Source organism: Canis aureus, chromosome 13 (genome assembly GCF_053574225.1).
Source record: "Canis aureus isolate CA01 chromosome 13, VMU_Caureus_v.1.0, whole genome shotgun sequence".
NCBI lineage: Eukaryota > Metazoa > Chordata > Mammalia > Carnivora > Canidae > Canis > Canis aureus.
This window is the reverse complement of record NC_135623.1, coordinates 24637073-24652014: the sequence shown is the minus strand read 5'-3', so window position 1 is coordinate 24652014 and position 14942 is coordinate 24637073. Positions and strand designations below refer to the sequence as shown.

Below are 14942 nucleotides of genomic sequence, written 5' to 3'. Positions count from 1 at the left end.
TAAAAGGTCATGTCATCTGCAGAGATAATTTTATTTTTATTTTTCATATATCTGATAAGAGGTTAATTTCTTTCTTTTTTTTAGAGGTTAATTTCTAAATATATTAGGAACTATATAACTCAATAGCAAAAAGAATAATTAATCCAATTTTAAAATGGGCAAAAACTTGAATAGACATCTCTTCAAAGAAGACATACAGATGGCCAACAAGTATATGAAAATATGCTTAACATTATTAACCATCAGGAAATGCAAACAAAACCACTTCATACTTGTTAAAAGATATTGAGATAAAACTTTCACACTTGTTAGAATGGCTCTTATCAAAAAGATAAGAGATAACCAGTGGTGGGTATGGAGAAAAGACAACTCTTCTGCACTAGCGATAGGAGTGCACATTGCTACAGCCACTGTGAAAAACACTACTGAGGTTCTTCTTCAAAAATAAAAAATGCAATGCCTGGGTGGCTCAGTGGTTGGGCATCTGCTTTGGCTCAGGGCATGATCCCGGTTTGGGGATCGAGGCCCATGTCAGGCTCCCTGTGGGGGGCCTGCTTCTTCCTCTGCCTGTGTCTCTGCCTCTTTCTCTCTGTGTCTCTCATGAATAAATAAATAAAATCTTTAAAAAACAAACAAACAAAATTTAAAAAAATGGAATTGCCATTTGATTCAGCAATTCCACTTCTAGATATATATCCAAAAGAATTCAAGTCAAGATCCTGGACAGACAGAGTCTGAAGTGGAGGACAGTCTTGTGCAACTGAACCCTTAATCTGTGAGATATGTACTAACTCTAGGTAGTTACTGTGAGAATTAAATTAAACTACAGGACACCCCGTTGGTGCCTGCAGCGAACTGGAAAATTGCTTGCTGTGGAAAACCACAGCAAAACCACATATAGTGCCAGAAGTTTTGTGAATTAAAAAATAGACCCATAATAGGAAAAAAAAAAAAAAAGATCCTGAACAGAGATCTGCACCCTCATGCTCGTTGCAGCATTACTCACAATAGCCAAGATATGGAAACAACCCAAATGTCCATCAACAGATGAATGAATAAAGAAAAATTGGTATATACATGTAATAGACTATTTTTCAACCTTGAAAAGGAAATCCTACCATTTGCAACACTGTGGATGGAACTTTAAAACATTATAAGTGAAATAGGTCAGTCACAGAAGGATGAACTCTGCATGATTCCTCATAAAAGAGGTATCTAAAATAGATGTATAGACACAGGAGAGTTGTAGATAGGGGGAGGGCGACATGGAAAGTTGTTCAATGTATATCTAGTTAGTTATACAAGCTAAGTAAGTTTGCTGTACAATGTAGTGCCTGTAGCAAACAACAAGGTATTTGGGTATTTAAAATTTTGTTAGGAGGCTAGATCTCAGGTTAAGTTTTACCACAAAACAACAACAACAAAGAGACACAAAGAAACTTTTGGAAGTGATGGTAACATGAGTGTGTAGATGTGTTCAAACTTATTATATGCATTAATTATGTGCAGGTTTTTATTTTTTTTTTAATTTTTATTTATTTATGATAGTCACACAGAGAGAGAGAGAGAGGCAGAGACATAGGCAGAGGGAGAAGCAGGCTCCATGCACCGGGAGCCCGACGTGGGATTCGATCCCGGGTCTCCAGGATCGCGCCCTGGGCCAAAGGCAGGCACTAAACCACTGTGCCACCCAGGGATCCCTATGTGCAGGTTTTTAAATGTCAATTATACCTCAATAGAGCAGGAAAAAAAATAAATTGTACTTTCCCTTCTGCCCAAAGTTCTGATTGTGGAATGTGTTATAATGAACAGGAATAAATCTTTTGGACTGAGAGGGTTAGACTGGGAGAGCATAGCATTTAGATCAAGAGACCTTCATTTTAGACAAGAGAAGAGATGGACTGAACATAAAATGGACAGACCCAGGGAATTTCTAGAGAACTTACTCTTTGCAGACAATTTCTAAGAGTGTGGAAACCACTTCCTCTTTATTCTTCGGATTTTTTTTATATCTCCTGGGCTTGGAAGGTGGGTCAGGCTTCTCAAAACATAATAAAATTAAGTTTGACTTCAAATATGTCCAGTTTCAAAGACTGCAGACATTCCTTAGCCAAGGGAACACGAAGAGTCTGGAATGAGGAAACTACAAGAGAAGAAAGAAAAAGTAAGATCTCAGCAAAATATCCTGCTTTGCATATATCTTACTGAATTTTTAATTTTCTTACTGAAAAATTTCTGAGCACTGTCTCTGAGCTCTTAGAACTCAGGACTCAGAATAGGAGGAACAGGAAATGATCGGACCTTAAGCCTACAATATCCAATTTACCTCAAGTCGCAGTGTGAGATCCAGTTGCAGGAACCTGTGGCAGTTTCTGCAAAGGTAGAGGTGTCCATGCATTGTGCCCCTCAGCTGTTCTCTCCTGGCCTAACTTAAAGAGACCTTTTGAGGTGTGTGTGTGTGTGTGTGTGTGTGTGTGTGCGCGTGGGTGTGTGTCTTACAGGAGAGGTGAGCCAGGGAAGGGAGGTGATTTGCTTGATGTTTCAGCATCCTTTCCTTAGTCTCAAAAAAGTGGGGATCAGGAAGTTTCTACTGAGTGGCAACATTCCTGAGAGCCACTGTATTGCCCGAAATTAGAAGTTACTGCGCTACAGGTCTTAACAGTTGGGAAGATAATTCAGTGAAAACATGGAATCATTTTGAAAGTGAACACCCTTAGAATGCATCTCTTTGCTCTCACTACTTGTGCACTGTCATGAATTCAGATGCTCCTGGATTTCTCTGACATAGAAGTCTAGAGACTCTAACATAAATCAGGATCTCCTACATGAACATTCTCAAATAGTCTAAAAGTTTATTAAGTAAAAGTACAAAAATGTGTGAAGGTCCACTAATAATACCCAAGCCAGGTTATGCCCAGCTGATTGTCTCTAGGGTGTTCCGGGTCAGCACATAGTGTTAAGAACAGGGACACACGTGTGCTATAGTAAAATGTGAGTGAGCCATGTAATGGAATAGGCCAGGGGATATGAGACATCTGAAAGGAAGAAAAGGAGACAAAAGGAGACAACAAGAGGAAAGAAGGAGGAAGGAAGGATATAAGGAGACAAGAAGGAAGACTCCATGAAAAGATACAGCTCCCAGTGTGACAGGCACTCTTCCTTCCCTAATGCCTGCGGTCTGGTCTTGCCTTGCATGGAGCCCCTTTCCACTGAGTCCACAGGACTGGAGGCTCCCTGGGACTGGGGTGTGTCTTTGAATCCCTATGACCTGGTACATGACCTGGTTCATGCTGTTTGATTGATGAGTGGGGGACATGTTTACATCTGACCCAAGTTTGCCAAACATCAGTAAGTATATAAATCAGAATATTCTACTGATTGTATGTGGTACTACTCTCTGCTCTATATCTCAGTGATCATTTGTCTGGGTTTCCTGCTTTGAACTCTAGTTGTTCTTTAGGACCAGTGCCATGGTGAGAATCCTAGAGCTTCAAATCTCTTACTAGTGCTCTCCTGTTGAAGGCTGGCTCCGGTTTGTCCAGAGCCTCCCTGCTGCTGGCAGGAGCCTCCCTTCAACGGGCGATTCACTGCAAACACCATGGTTCCCACCTGACCAAGAGTGCCAGGCAGTGCTTGAAACCTCCAGCGGTGTCTCTCCTCCCACAGGGCTGGTTCTTCTAGAATTCTGACATCAGCCTGAATCAACTAAACATTTGGCCTTGGACTCTGGTCATTCTCCTTGGGAGCCAGCTCTTTAGACAGTTCAGTATATCATGATAAGAAGCAGCTTCTTTTACTCGGTAGCCGGTCTTAGGGGTTTCTGTGTGACCAAGAGCCCAAAGTGGAGGACATGATTAAGGGGAAGTTGGAAAATGCATGTGTGAGTATCTTAGGTATCCTAATGAATCCTCTGAAAAGTAGTGGTGTGGAGGGGAACTTGATCCTACTGCTCACGAACGCAGCGCTGCCCTGGTTAAGAAGGCTTTACGGAAGGCTCTCGAAACCACCAGTCGGACCATCCGTCGAGCCATGGGGTGGGGGTGGGGGTTAAAATGGAGCCACAGCGCCGTGTGGTTTGCCTTTCTTTCCTTCTCCTACAAAGTGAGTTTCAAAGGTCTTTAATGCCCTCTTATCTTAGAAGATTAGTATTGTGGGAACAGAAGATTCCACAGGTGCTCCACTGGGGTGGGGAGAGGAGAGATAAAGACCAAGTAATTTTACTAATGCAGATTAGTCAATGATCTTAATCCTCTTAGATCTTAGAGGAGGGGTATTGCAGGAGCTTTAGTAGCACTGGATGCTCTCTTGAGAAAGAGGAGTTCCTATGTGTTACGGAAAAGTTTACAAAAATCTGTTTATTGTCATTGGTTCTAAGATATTTGCAATGCATGCTAGAACATGAAAAGCTCTGTTATAAATTCAATTTAACTTTATTTTGTTCTTTGTCTCCAGCCATTTAGGCCCTGGAACCCCATTTCCCTGTAATTCCTGATAAACTGGAAAATGCTCTTGATTTATTTCATGATCCCCATTGGATCCTAGGATTCTTTATCTTCCCCCGTTTGCTCTTCAGTTTCAGTGTAATCTTGGTGTCACACTAGCCAGTGAACTGGGACAATAGGAAGAGCACACAGTTCTGAATGGAATTTATGATGCCAGTCAGTTACTACAGCCTTGTCAGATAGAAGCTGTCAATTGCTGATGGAAAGGTCATGTCATTGACCTTGATGGCACAAGACCTACAAGAGTAACATGAAGAAATTCCTCTACTCCTCCTCCAAGATAACCATGAAATCATATTCCCACTCTCCTCTATTCTTCTGAGAGGTGGGTTGTTGACATGAGAACAGTCTGAACGGGGAGGGGTTTGTGAATGAGGCTGCAGAATGAAGTTACCCCATGGGAAATTTTGTGAAACCTTTCTCCCTCGATGTACATCCATTCTCTGATGCCAGTGAGCCTTCCAAGTCCAGAAAGCCTCTTCTTAAGGTTCCATAGCTTTATGGGTCTCTATTTGCAGGGAGGACGAAGGGAGGGCTTTCTCTGAATAACAGAGCTTGATTCCTAAGAATTGCAAAACAAATAAGATTTTTAGAATGTTGATCAGTTACTTAGAACCTAACAATTTGAAACATAATTCTAATTTAGTAAAATCTTTAATATATTTATTGTTAGAGATGTAGAAGAATTATGTCCTTGAAAAATTCTTTCAGGTTTAATCAGATCAAGTTTGAGACCTGTGAACTCTGCCCTTGTCTCATCTTTTCTCTCTCACATTAACCCCCACAGAGCTCAATGTGCATGGAAAATCCATTTGGCATTTTGGGAACTATCTGTACTAACAAAGGAAAAACAAAGACCTAAATGAAACTTATCAAATACCAAGGTAGTAACAATGCCATATGGCATAGCCCATGCATTCTGAGGTCACTGCAATTGGGCCACTTGGTGGAAAAGGCAACTTGTTAGGCACTGACCCCGGGGTCCCTCTTTTCATTAAAAGAAAGGGAACCCCCAACAGATATTCATTCCTATTTGCGTGGTGTATAATCCTCATTTTTCCTATTGGAGTTTCTGTGTCTTCCTTTCCTTTCGAACAAATAAAAGATAAGGATATTCCCTCTAGGAAATGGATGCTGACCTAACTTCTGTTAGGATAAGGATTGAATCAGTACATTAAAGCATGCATGTGTGGTGGTGATAGTGGGTGGGGGGAGATCATGAAAATATAAGGAAAAGAGAGAAAGACTTCTAAGGCCACCATCCTTAAAGCGGCCCATGAGGAATTGAAAAAACAAACAAACAAACAAACAAACAGACAAAACAGCAACAACAAAAAGACCCTCTGTTACTTATTTATTTGAGAGAGAGTGAGTGGGAGCAGGGAACAAGGGACTAGCAGAGGGAGAAGGAGAGAGAAGCTCAAGGAGGTTCCATGCTGAGCCTGGAGCCTGACATGGGGCTTGATCCCATGACCCTGAGATCATGACCTGAGCTGAAATCAAGAGTCGATGGCTTCACCGACTGAGCCACTCACTGCCCCAGGAAAGCCTAGATTTCTCAAAGGGGAGACCATGTTGACTGTAGACTCTCATTTGAGTGAAATTTGGATCAATTCACTACAAGGAGTTTATGAGATCCAACCTGAGTACCAGCAGTCAAATCCCAGGTCAACCACTCTCTCCACTGTGACTCAGAGCGAGGTGGCATGCCTGTGGGGTTCTGAGGTTCCCTTCAGAGGACAGAAGGATGTAATGAGCCTTGGTACTAGACAGAGAGGAAATGAGTGATGCTTTCCCTTGAGGAGTCATGCTAAGCGTTCTGCCATTGGCAGCAGTAAGTAGGAGCAGTAGGCATTGGAATGATGGTAGTGGTGGCAACAATAAACTATGCTAAGTAATGACAGATTTTGTACAGATGTTAACTTACTGTAAATACTGAGAATAGATAAAAAGTAATTGCATTCAAAACACTAACACAGAGATTTAGAACCCTCATTAGAGAGTGACAGAGAAGGCTGTGAGATGCCCCCACTGGATTACGGAAGATACACAGGGGCTCTCTCTCCATTGGTTCTCTCTCTATATGGTTTTCTTTCTGCCAAAAAAGTGTAATACTTGGACTGGTGTTTGAAAGAATCAGCGTTCCCCATGAGTGATCATGAAAGGCTACTGATGGAATAAAGATCTTCTCTTTGATCGTCCCCTCCTTTCTCAGCGGCCTCCTGAGAGTGGCCTTCTCCTTTATCAGCCTCATTTATCGTGGTCTGATCAGTCTGGCCACACAGAGAGCAACAGCCTATCCTCTTTGGGTGCATGGTCGCCATGTGAAGCTGCTAGACAGCTTGTTCTCAGGATGAGGTCATTGAACTCTACTCACCATGTGGTCTGTCCACACATTCTAGATTAAGATGAAGGCTGCCTTCTCATTTCTCTGCTGATGACAAATCCTGAAACTGCACCTGCCCCACTCTAGGTCATCCTGTGTATAGCAATGGCTTTAATCTCCTGGGTCATCCCTATGCACTTGAGCTGTAGGGTTGGTGTGGGATATGGGTTGCGGCTGTCACACAGAGGGCCTGAAAGTACAGACTTGGAGGTTACGCAGAAGCCTCTCCTGCATCACATACGCTCTCTCATCTGTGTGCTTTCTCCCAGTACAGGTTCCTAGAGTCAGGTGTCACATTTAGTTGCCACATCTCTTTAGCCATTTTTAATCTGTAACATTTCCACAGTCTTTGTCTTTTAGATCCTTGAAACTTATGAAGAAATCAGCATCTCTTTTTAATTTTTACTTCTAAATATAATTTTTTAGAACAGTTTTAGAGTCACAGAAAAAATGAGCAGAAAGTACAGAGTTCTCATATGCCCTCTGGCCCCCATGCTTCACATGCACAGCCTCCCTCACTACCAACATCCTATACTAGAGTGGCACATTTGTTATGACTGACGGACCACATCGACACCTCATAATCAACCAAGGTCCATAGAATACATTAAGGTTCACTCTTGGTGCTGTATATATGTACATGACTACTTTTCCCCCCCTTTTGTTAGCCTATCTTTTGTCAGTTTAATTTGTAGGTCCCCAGGCACTGAACCCAAGAGAGTAGAGGAAAAAGTTTCCTCCTCACCTCTGTTTCCTCCACCCATTCTGTAATCACATGTCCAGGGTGAGCCCTGGCTCTTCACATCATCAACCCTTGTGCTCATTTGTTCACTCTTGTAATACATCTAACGTAGTTTGAGAATTGCTCTGCCCACACCACTGTAATGAACAAGACTACCCAAAAAAGTTTAGGATGTGTTTGCAGTTTTATACCTAAACCATAAACTCAGAGATAATAAAAGTTGTTTAGTAAGTGTGCGGTACAGCGATGCATAACCAACACGATGTCGTTAGCCTTCGGTTGTACTGCTGTTGCCTTGGGGCTCAAATTCAAGCCTGTGCTTTTTTTCACTACATTATGTTCCACAAAGTCAGATGTGAAGTTAAGTGGGCATAGAATCAGGAGCAGAAAGTGGTTTTGAGACTGAGATGGTAACATGCAGATAAGCAGGCATATATATCTGGCCACCCCAGAGGGAGGTCTCTTTTCTTTCCTTTAGACTAGTCAACGGACATGATGAACTGATTACAAAGGGCATGCCTGGAAGGGGCTGGAAGGTCAGTGAAAGTTCAGGACAAATCCCAGACCTCCCTGCCTTACTCCCCACACCAGTCTAACTTCAAATACTTTGTTCTGGAAGAGAGTATTTTCTGAAACTTGAAGAATCACCAAGAGCTCAGAAATGTTAAACAAATACTACATTGTTCACTGAGAACTTAAGTCAATAATGATTTCATTATTCAGCTGTAACTCCAGTCATCTGAGCTGGCTGACCAAGCTCCAGCTCTGTGAAGTTATCTGCAATGGTGCTTTTTTCTGCGGCCTGGGTATACCTGGGAGATTTGAAGCTGTCTCGAGGCAGCTTCCCCCAGGAGCCTTGCAGGAATCCAGGGCTCTTGAGAGGGAGTGCAGGAGATGGGGCAAGATGGGGGACTGCAGATAAGATAGCCCCGGCTGTGGATCGGCTCCCTTCACCTTTCTGGACACCTTCTGCCTACCAAACAGAAGGTAGTAGCCAAAGGCAACCTCTAGGTGCAAGATGAGCTGCGCTGTTTAGACATCTCTTTCTCCAGCCTTCTTTCACTCCCCTTGCTTCCTATTTACAAACTTATCTGTCGTATTTTTTCCCCTGGGAGACTCAGGCACAGCCAGGGCTCCCACTATCACCCCTGTGGAATTGTGCTCAGTCTGTACATGGAATCCCAGGGCTCTCACAGGGGCACCGCTTTGACCATCTCCGTGCCTACTGCAAGTCACCCCAAAGTAAATCTCAGCGCGTCTACAGTGATGCCCAAGCCCAGATCTGCCTGCATTTTCCTGACACACCCATTCTATTTGCACTGCTGCCCAAGTCTATAAAGATAAAATGTAGGGTGCCTGGGTGGCTCAGTCGGTTACGTGTCTGACTTCAGCTCAGGTCATGAGGAGACCTCAGGGTCCTGGGATCAAGCCCCATGTTGCACTCCTGCTCAGCGGGAGCCTGCTTCTCCCTCTCCCTCTGCCTGCTGCTCCTCCTGCTTGTGCTCCTTTTGTCTCTGTGTCAAATAAATAAATAAAATCTTAAAAAAAATAAAGATAGGATTTAGAGACTTGTTGGTCTATCCCTCCTCCCAATCAAAAATTTCAATCACTGTCACCTCTACTAATTCGGAATGAAAACTGAACTTTTAATTTTGTCTCTTGAAGAAACAATATCAGTACTGGTAATAATAATAATAATAATAATAATAGTAATAAAATTCTATTAGGGCTTACTATATGCCTTGAATAGGGTGACCATATAATTTACCCTCTGAATTGGGACACTTTTGAGAGTGAAAAGGGACATTATTACTTATTATGCCAAGAGAACAGGCATGAATAGGGATGGTCTTGGGCAACCAGGGGCATATGGTTTCGGAGCCATGAACCAGTTTCTTGCTATTACGTCACATGACAGAGGGGTAAGGGGAGCTCTCTATGGTGTCTCTTATAAGGGCACTCGTCCCATTCACGTGTGCTCCACCCTCATGACCCAGTCACTCCCCAAAGGTCCCCCCTCCAAATATCATCACATTGAGAGTCAGGTTTTAATATATGAATTGGGTGGCGGTAGGGAAACAAACATTCAGTGTATAGCATCTTAGAGTAGGTACTTTAATTATTCCTCATTTACAGACAAGGAAACAAATTACGGAAGTTGACATATTACTGATTTTTAAATTAGTAATGCAGGACTTTTGTGTATTAATCTGCACTCACCCGGAAAAATGCCAGTCAATGTTGCAGGAATGATTTAAAGGGTAAACTGATTCCACACCCCTGTCCAAATACACTCCAATACGTATGCATTGAGATTCTCTTTTATTATTGCTTTGCCAAGTCATCCAGCCTGTGTGTTTTATAGATGATGAAATCGAGGTCCAGAGAGGTGAAATGATTCTCCTGAACATAGCAACCAGTCATGAAGCTGCAACTCATACGTACAGTCTCTCCACTCTACTGGCTCTATTCAAATACTCAAGAGCAGTTTATGGAAATGAATATTATATCATATGTGCATAAAGAAGCGACAGTTGTGATGTATGTCAAGTACTTGAGAAAACTCTTGAGAGATTGATATCATATTTTAATCTGTATAATGAAGATAAATACGGCAACCATGACTTAATGTGTATCATATTTTATGTATATGAAATGAGGCGTCTCAGTAATGGGTCGCAGACTCCTTCTATACTAGATAACTGTCCCCATGACCTAGAAGACAACAGAGATGATGCAGACTTTCTAAAAATGATTTTATTTATTTATTCATGAGACACACACACAGAGAGAGAGGCAGGCTCCATGCAGGGAGCCCAATGCAGGACTCGATCCAGGGACCCCGGGGTCACGCCCTGAGCCGAAGGCAGACCCTCAACCGCTGAGCCACCCGGGGGCCCCCAGAATCCTGTTTTAAAACAGAGGTTTGAGGCAAACAAGGCCCACTCAGAGGAGAAAATTCCATTGTTGGAAAGGACGTTCTTCTGCTGCTCATATTCTTAGTCAACTTTGCTGCTTCTCAGCGGCATCCTCTTCCCTGTCCGGTACCCACCTCTCCCTTCCCGCCGTCCTTGCGGGCAAGACAGTCTCCTGTATGTACCTTTACCCACCTCTGCCCCATTCCTGGGCTACGCTCTATCTCTGCGCTGTATTTTCAGTGTCTTCTCCTGTACTGGGTCTTTCCTCAAGATGTGCACACCCTCATGTCATGTCATGTCACCCTCACGTCATCTTCTCCCCAGCCACCTCCATCTCACGAGTGCACAAACCTGCTCCTTCTCTTCATGGTCAGCCTCCTTGTTAACTCCATTTCCTTGTCTCTTCCTCTTCAACTTACTGAAACTACTCCAGCAAACACTCCATTGCTCTCTCAATGATAAAATCTCATCATCTAATAAAGTATTTCCTTCTCAAACATCTTTAAAGATTGTAAGGTATGTATATGGCATATGTATATATATATATGATATGTTATGTATATATGAACATACACATAGTGTGTGTGTGTATGTTCTCTGTACACATACACATACAGAGAAAGAAAGGAAGAGTGTTAGATGTTCCCCCCTGCCAATATTGTCTTTTAATGGGCCCATTTAGCCCATTTACAGAGTATAATTATTCATTTGTATCTACTATCTTATTTTGCCTTTTCTATTTGTCTCATTTGTCTGGCATTTCTATTTCCTCTCTTTTCTTCCCTTCTTTCTAGATTAGTTGTGTGTTTGTCATTCTATGGCAGCCATTAAAGCTGTTCACAGATAATTCTCTTGTTCCAGGCAACTAGAAGGATCCTATTTCTCTGTCCCTTGTACTTAAGCGTGACCATGAGGCTTTCTCTGGTCAGGGAAGTGGGAGTAGAAGTGGCATGTGTCCCTTCCAGCAGAAGGGTTAAGAGCTGTCCTGTGGGGTGCTATATCGTCTTTTAAAAAGTTTTTAAAATATTTTATTTATTTATTTATTTATTTATTTATTTATTTATTTATTTATTTATTTATAGTTAGTGGGTAGAAGAGAGAGGGAGAAGGAGAGAGAGAATTCCAAGCAGGCTCCACGCTCAGCACGGAGCCCAACACGGGGCTCGATCTCACGACCCGAGATCATGACTTGAGCTGATATCAAGAGCCACTCAGGCCCCTCAGAAATTCTCTTATCTGAATAAAGGCGAGCCTTCTGAGAGTGAAGCTGCCCTGGGTCCCCACTGGGGAGTTTTACAGCCTGGAAGAAGACCCACAACTCACACCTGCAAAAGCAAACATTCGCACAAACTATCTTACTCACCATTTGTTCCCCTAAAACTCATTTATCTCTCCTAAGAAAACACAGACAAGACCACATTTATTTCCTATAGAGTCCTTTCCCTCCCTTCTTTCTCCTATTAAGTTAATATATAAACCTTTATCCGTAGCTATTCAAGGAGCCACTTCTTCTGTGCTCCTACATAGGCACATGCACGGACATGGTCTATTTTCCTGTTAAACCTGTCTTTTGTCAGTGAATTTGCTGGGTCTCTGATGTGAACCTAAGTCGTCAAGAAAAGTTTTCCTTCCAACTGCACTCCAGATGATGTGAGTGCTATGAAAGGACTGAGAGACAAAGCCTGGGTGGACTGTAGGATGTTGGACAAACCACGGGAACGTGGGACTAGAAGCTCACACCATACCACAGCTTCCTTAGCCCCTCTTCTACTTTCAAAACCATACAGGTTAGCAAATAATGCTGACTTTACTCAGGATTTCTTGGATATAACATGGCAACATAACAAAAACACTTCCCTTTAAACAATTCTCTTCTTTCCACTAAGGTCCCTCTCTTCTCTCCTCTTCCCCTTTCTTCCTCTCCTCAGGGCTTCAAAACTGCCTACTTTTCTCAGTTCAGGGTTTTAGCAAAACAAAAGCCCTTTACTTAACCTCTAATAAAAAGGGAGTCGGAGATGGGTCAGTGTGAACGAGACACTCTTCATGGAGGATCTCAACACCACCCGATGTGAGCAATCACTTATCGGGCTAAGGACCCTCCAAGCCCTCTGCACATCTTACTTTATTTCGTCCTCGTAATAAATCTAAGACATGCATATCATCATCCTCATTTCAGGGATGAGGTAGCTGAGGAACAGGGAGACAAATTCAATTCTGTAACTTGCCCAGCTCTTAAGATGCAAAATCAGAATTTGGACTGAGACGATCTAAATCCAGAGCACGGCGGGTATTTTGATTATCCTGACTCCAGAGTAATTGCAATTGTCACCCAGCAAAAACAAGTCTTTCTAGGAGGTGTGAAATTGCATAAAATTTCTGGTCATGACTGACTCCATCTTGAAGCTCCATTTTCCCTTCTAATGAACTTTTGAACTGGGCCAGGCCCGGTGATTGTTTTACAAGCAGTTTCTTATAAAGTCAACGGGACACCTGGCATCTGGATCATAAAACTGTCAGTGTGGGCTTTCGGGTGACCGAGTAATTAATCAACGCATATCACGAAGAGTGAGGTTTGATAACACCAACCGGTTAGTCGATCACAGTGTAAATAAGCACGGCTCAATCTGCTAGTGCCAATCACGGTGTTTTCTCCTTCTCCTCTCTTATTCAGGTCAGGTGTTGGCCCCCCCTCGCCCTCTTCCTCCTGGGACCCCTGCTCTTCCTGTGAGGCAGGGCGCTTCTCTGAGTACTCTGGAATCTGTGCTCCAGAAAATGCAATTCTGAGATCCCCCAATAAGGACTTTTGTTCTTTTTCAATTTTGCCTCCTTTTCTCGGTCTACAGAGGGAATTCTGCTGCTAAGAAATATGACGTTCTCTATTTTTCCTCCAAAAGGGATTTTTTTTGGGGGACACCTGGGTGGCTCAGCGGCTGAGCGTCTGCCTTTGGCTCAGAGCGTATACTGGAGTCCTGGGATCAAGTCCCACGTCGGGCTCCCTACATGGAGCCTGCTTCTTCCTCTGCCTGTGTCTCTGCCTCTCTCTCTCTCTCTCTTTCTGTGTTTCTCATAAATAAATAAATAAAATCTTAAAAAAAAAACAAAAGGGATTTTTTTTTCTTAAGTAGTTTCCACACCCACCATGGGGCTCAGACTTGAGACCCTGAGATTGAGAGTCCCACGCTCTACCGACTGAGCCAGCTAGACATCCGTTGGGGGTTTGGTTTGGCTTTCATCTCTCTCCTCAACTCTGACCTTACAGGAGTGGTTGCTGTGGTCGAGAACTGCCGCACGTTCACCTGCCACCCCAGGAGTGCTCAAGTGGCCAGCACCGGGCGAGCCACAGGTCTTCTCCTCCCCGCCAGGGCACAGCCCCAGGTCTACGCAGGCTTCCAGGTGGGGGTAGCTAAACGCCTCACTCCCTTCTCCCCGGAAGAGGTGCTGTTGGAATGCTAGCCATGCCAGGGCTCCTGGGGAGAAAGAGGACCTCCTTTCTCCCCCGCTGCTCTGGTGGTCACATGTTTATGAGTCCTTTGCTAACCACCAAGCACTATTTGGTGAAAATCGCCCCCTGAGATTACAAGGGCTTTGCTGGGGTTCAGGCATCAGTACCCTAGTGGCTTTCTCCACTGCTCCTTGGAACCAGCAAACAGATGAGGTTCATATAAAGTTCCTGTGGCCAAGCCTCACCCTTCCCAGCAGTCCTGAAAAGAGTGGTGTGGATGGTTCCCTACAACGTCCCCTCCTCACAATGTCCTTGTTTCCCTCTACACTGAAACCAGGACGCTCCTCCCACCCATCTTTTCTTGGAAGCCAAGCCCCTTTGTAATCTGTATAAGATTCCCTCTCCAGGGATCAAGGGATTGCAGAGACTGGCCTTCTGCTCTCTCCTAGAGACCACGCTAGAGACCCAGGTCAGTGGCCAAAGACGTGGTCTCAGGGGCTCTTTCTGCTTCTGCGTTGGATTGGAGGGACCAGGGTTGGGGAGGATAGAGCCTGAGAGAGCCTGGGGTAGGCAAATATAGGGTTGAGCACGCAGGCGGCAGGGAACCAAGGGCACTGGGGGAGCCAAGCATCTGTCTTGGGGCTACAGTGGCATCCCTTTGTGATGCCCGTGTCAGGCACGGGGCTGTTTCCCTTGTGGCGAAGGACAACAGGCCTCTGTCAGTCATGATCCTGGACACGTGATTGCATTTCAGGGATGCAATGTAGCTCATGGTTTATTCAAAAGGATTTTCTAATGAGCTACTTGAGCACTGGGTATAAGTGTATTTATCTTTCAAACATATTTTAAATTTAAAAATCTCTAGTATTCAGACACAGGATTGTGGGATTTTAGTTCACTCTGGAGGTCACCCCCAGAGGGGAGGACCGCCTCTCCTTAGCTAGCGGGAGTT

At 43.7% G+C, this 14942-nt stretch overlaps 1 protein-coding gene across 6 annotated transcripts in view; it reads left to right on the top strand.

Annotated features, from left to right (window-relative positions):
- RNASE1 (ribonuclease A family member 1, pancreatic) overlaps nucleotides 1-14942 on the top strand; it is a 44847-nt gene that overhangs the window by 12682 nt on the left and 17223 nt on the right. For 2 of the 6 annotated variants that reach the window (XM_077845456.1, XM_077845457.1), the window contains exon 2: nucleotides 13808-13923. The exons of 1 other annotated variant lie outside the window; for it this stretch is intronic. In XM_077845456.1, the coding sequence (XP_077701582.1) occupies nucleotides 13808-13923 (116 nt within the window). Of the gene's footprint in view, nucleotides 1-13807; nucleotides 13924-14301; nucleotides 14460-14942 lie in introns of those variants that run through there. 3 more of the 6 variants (XM_077845460.1, XM_077845458.1, XM_077845459.1) reach the window with 3 other exon arrangements.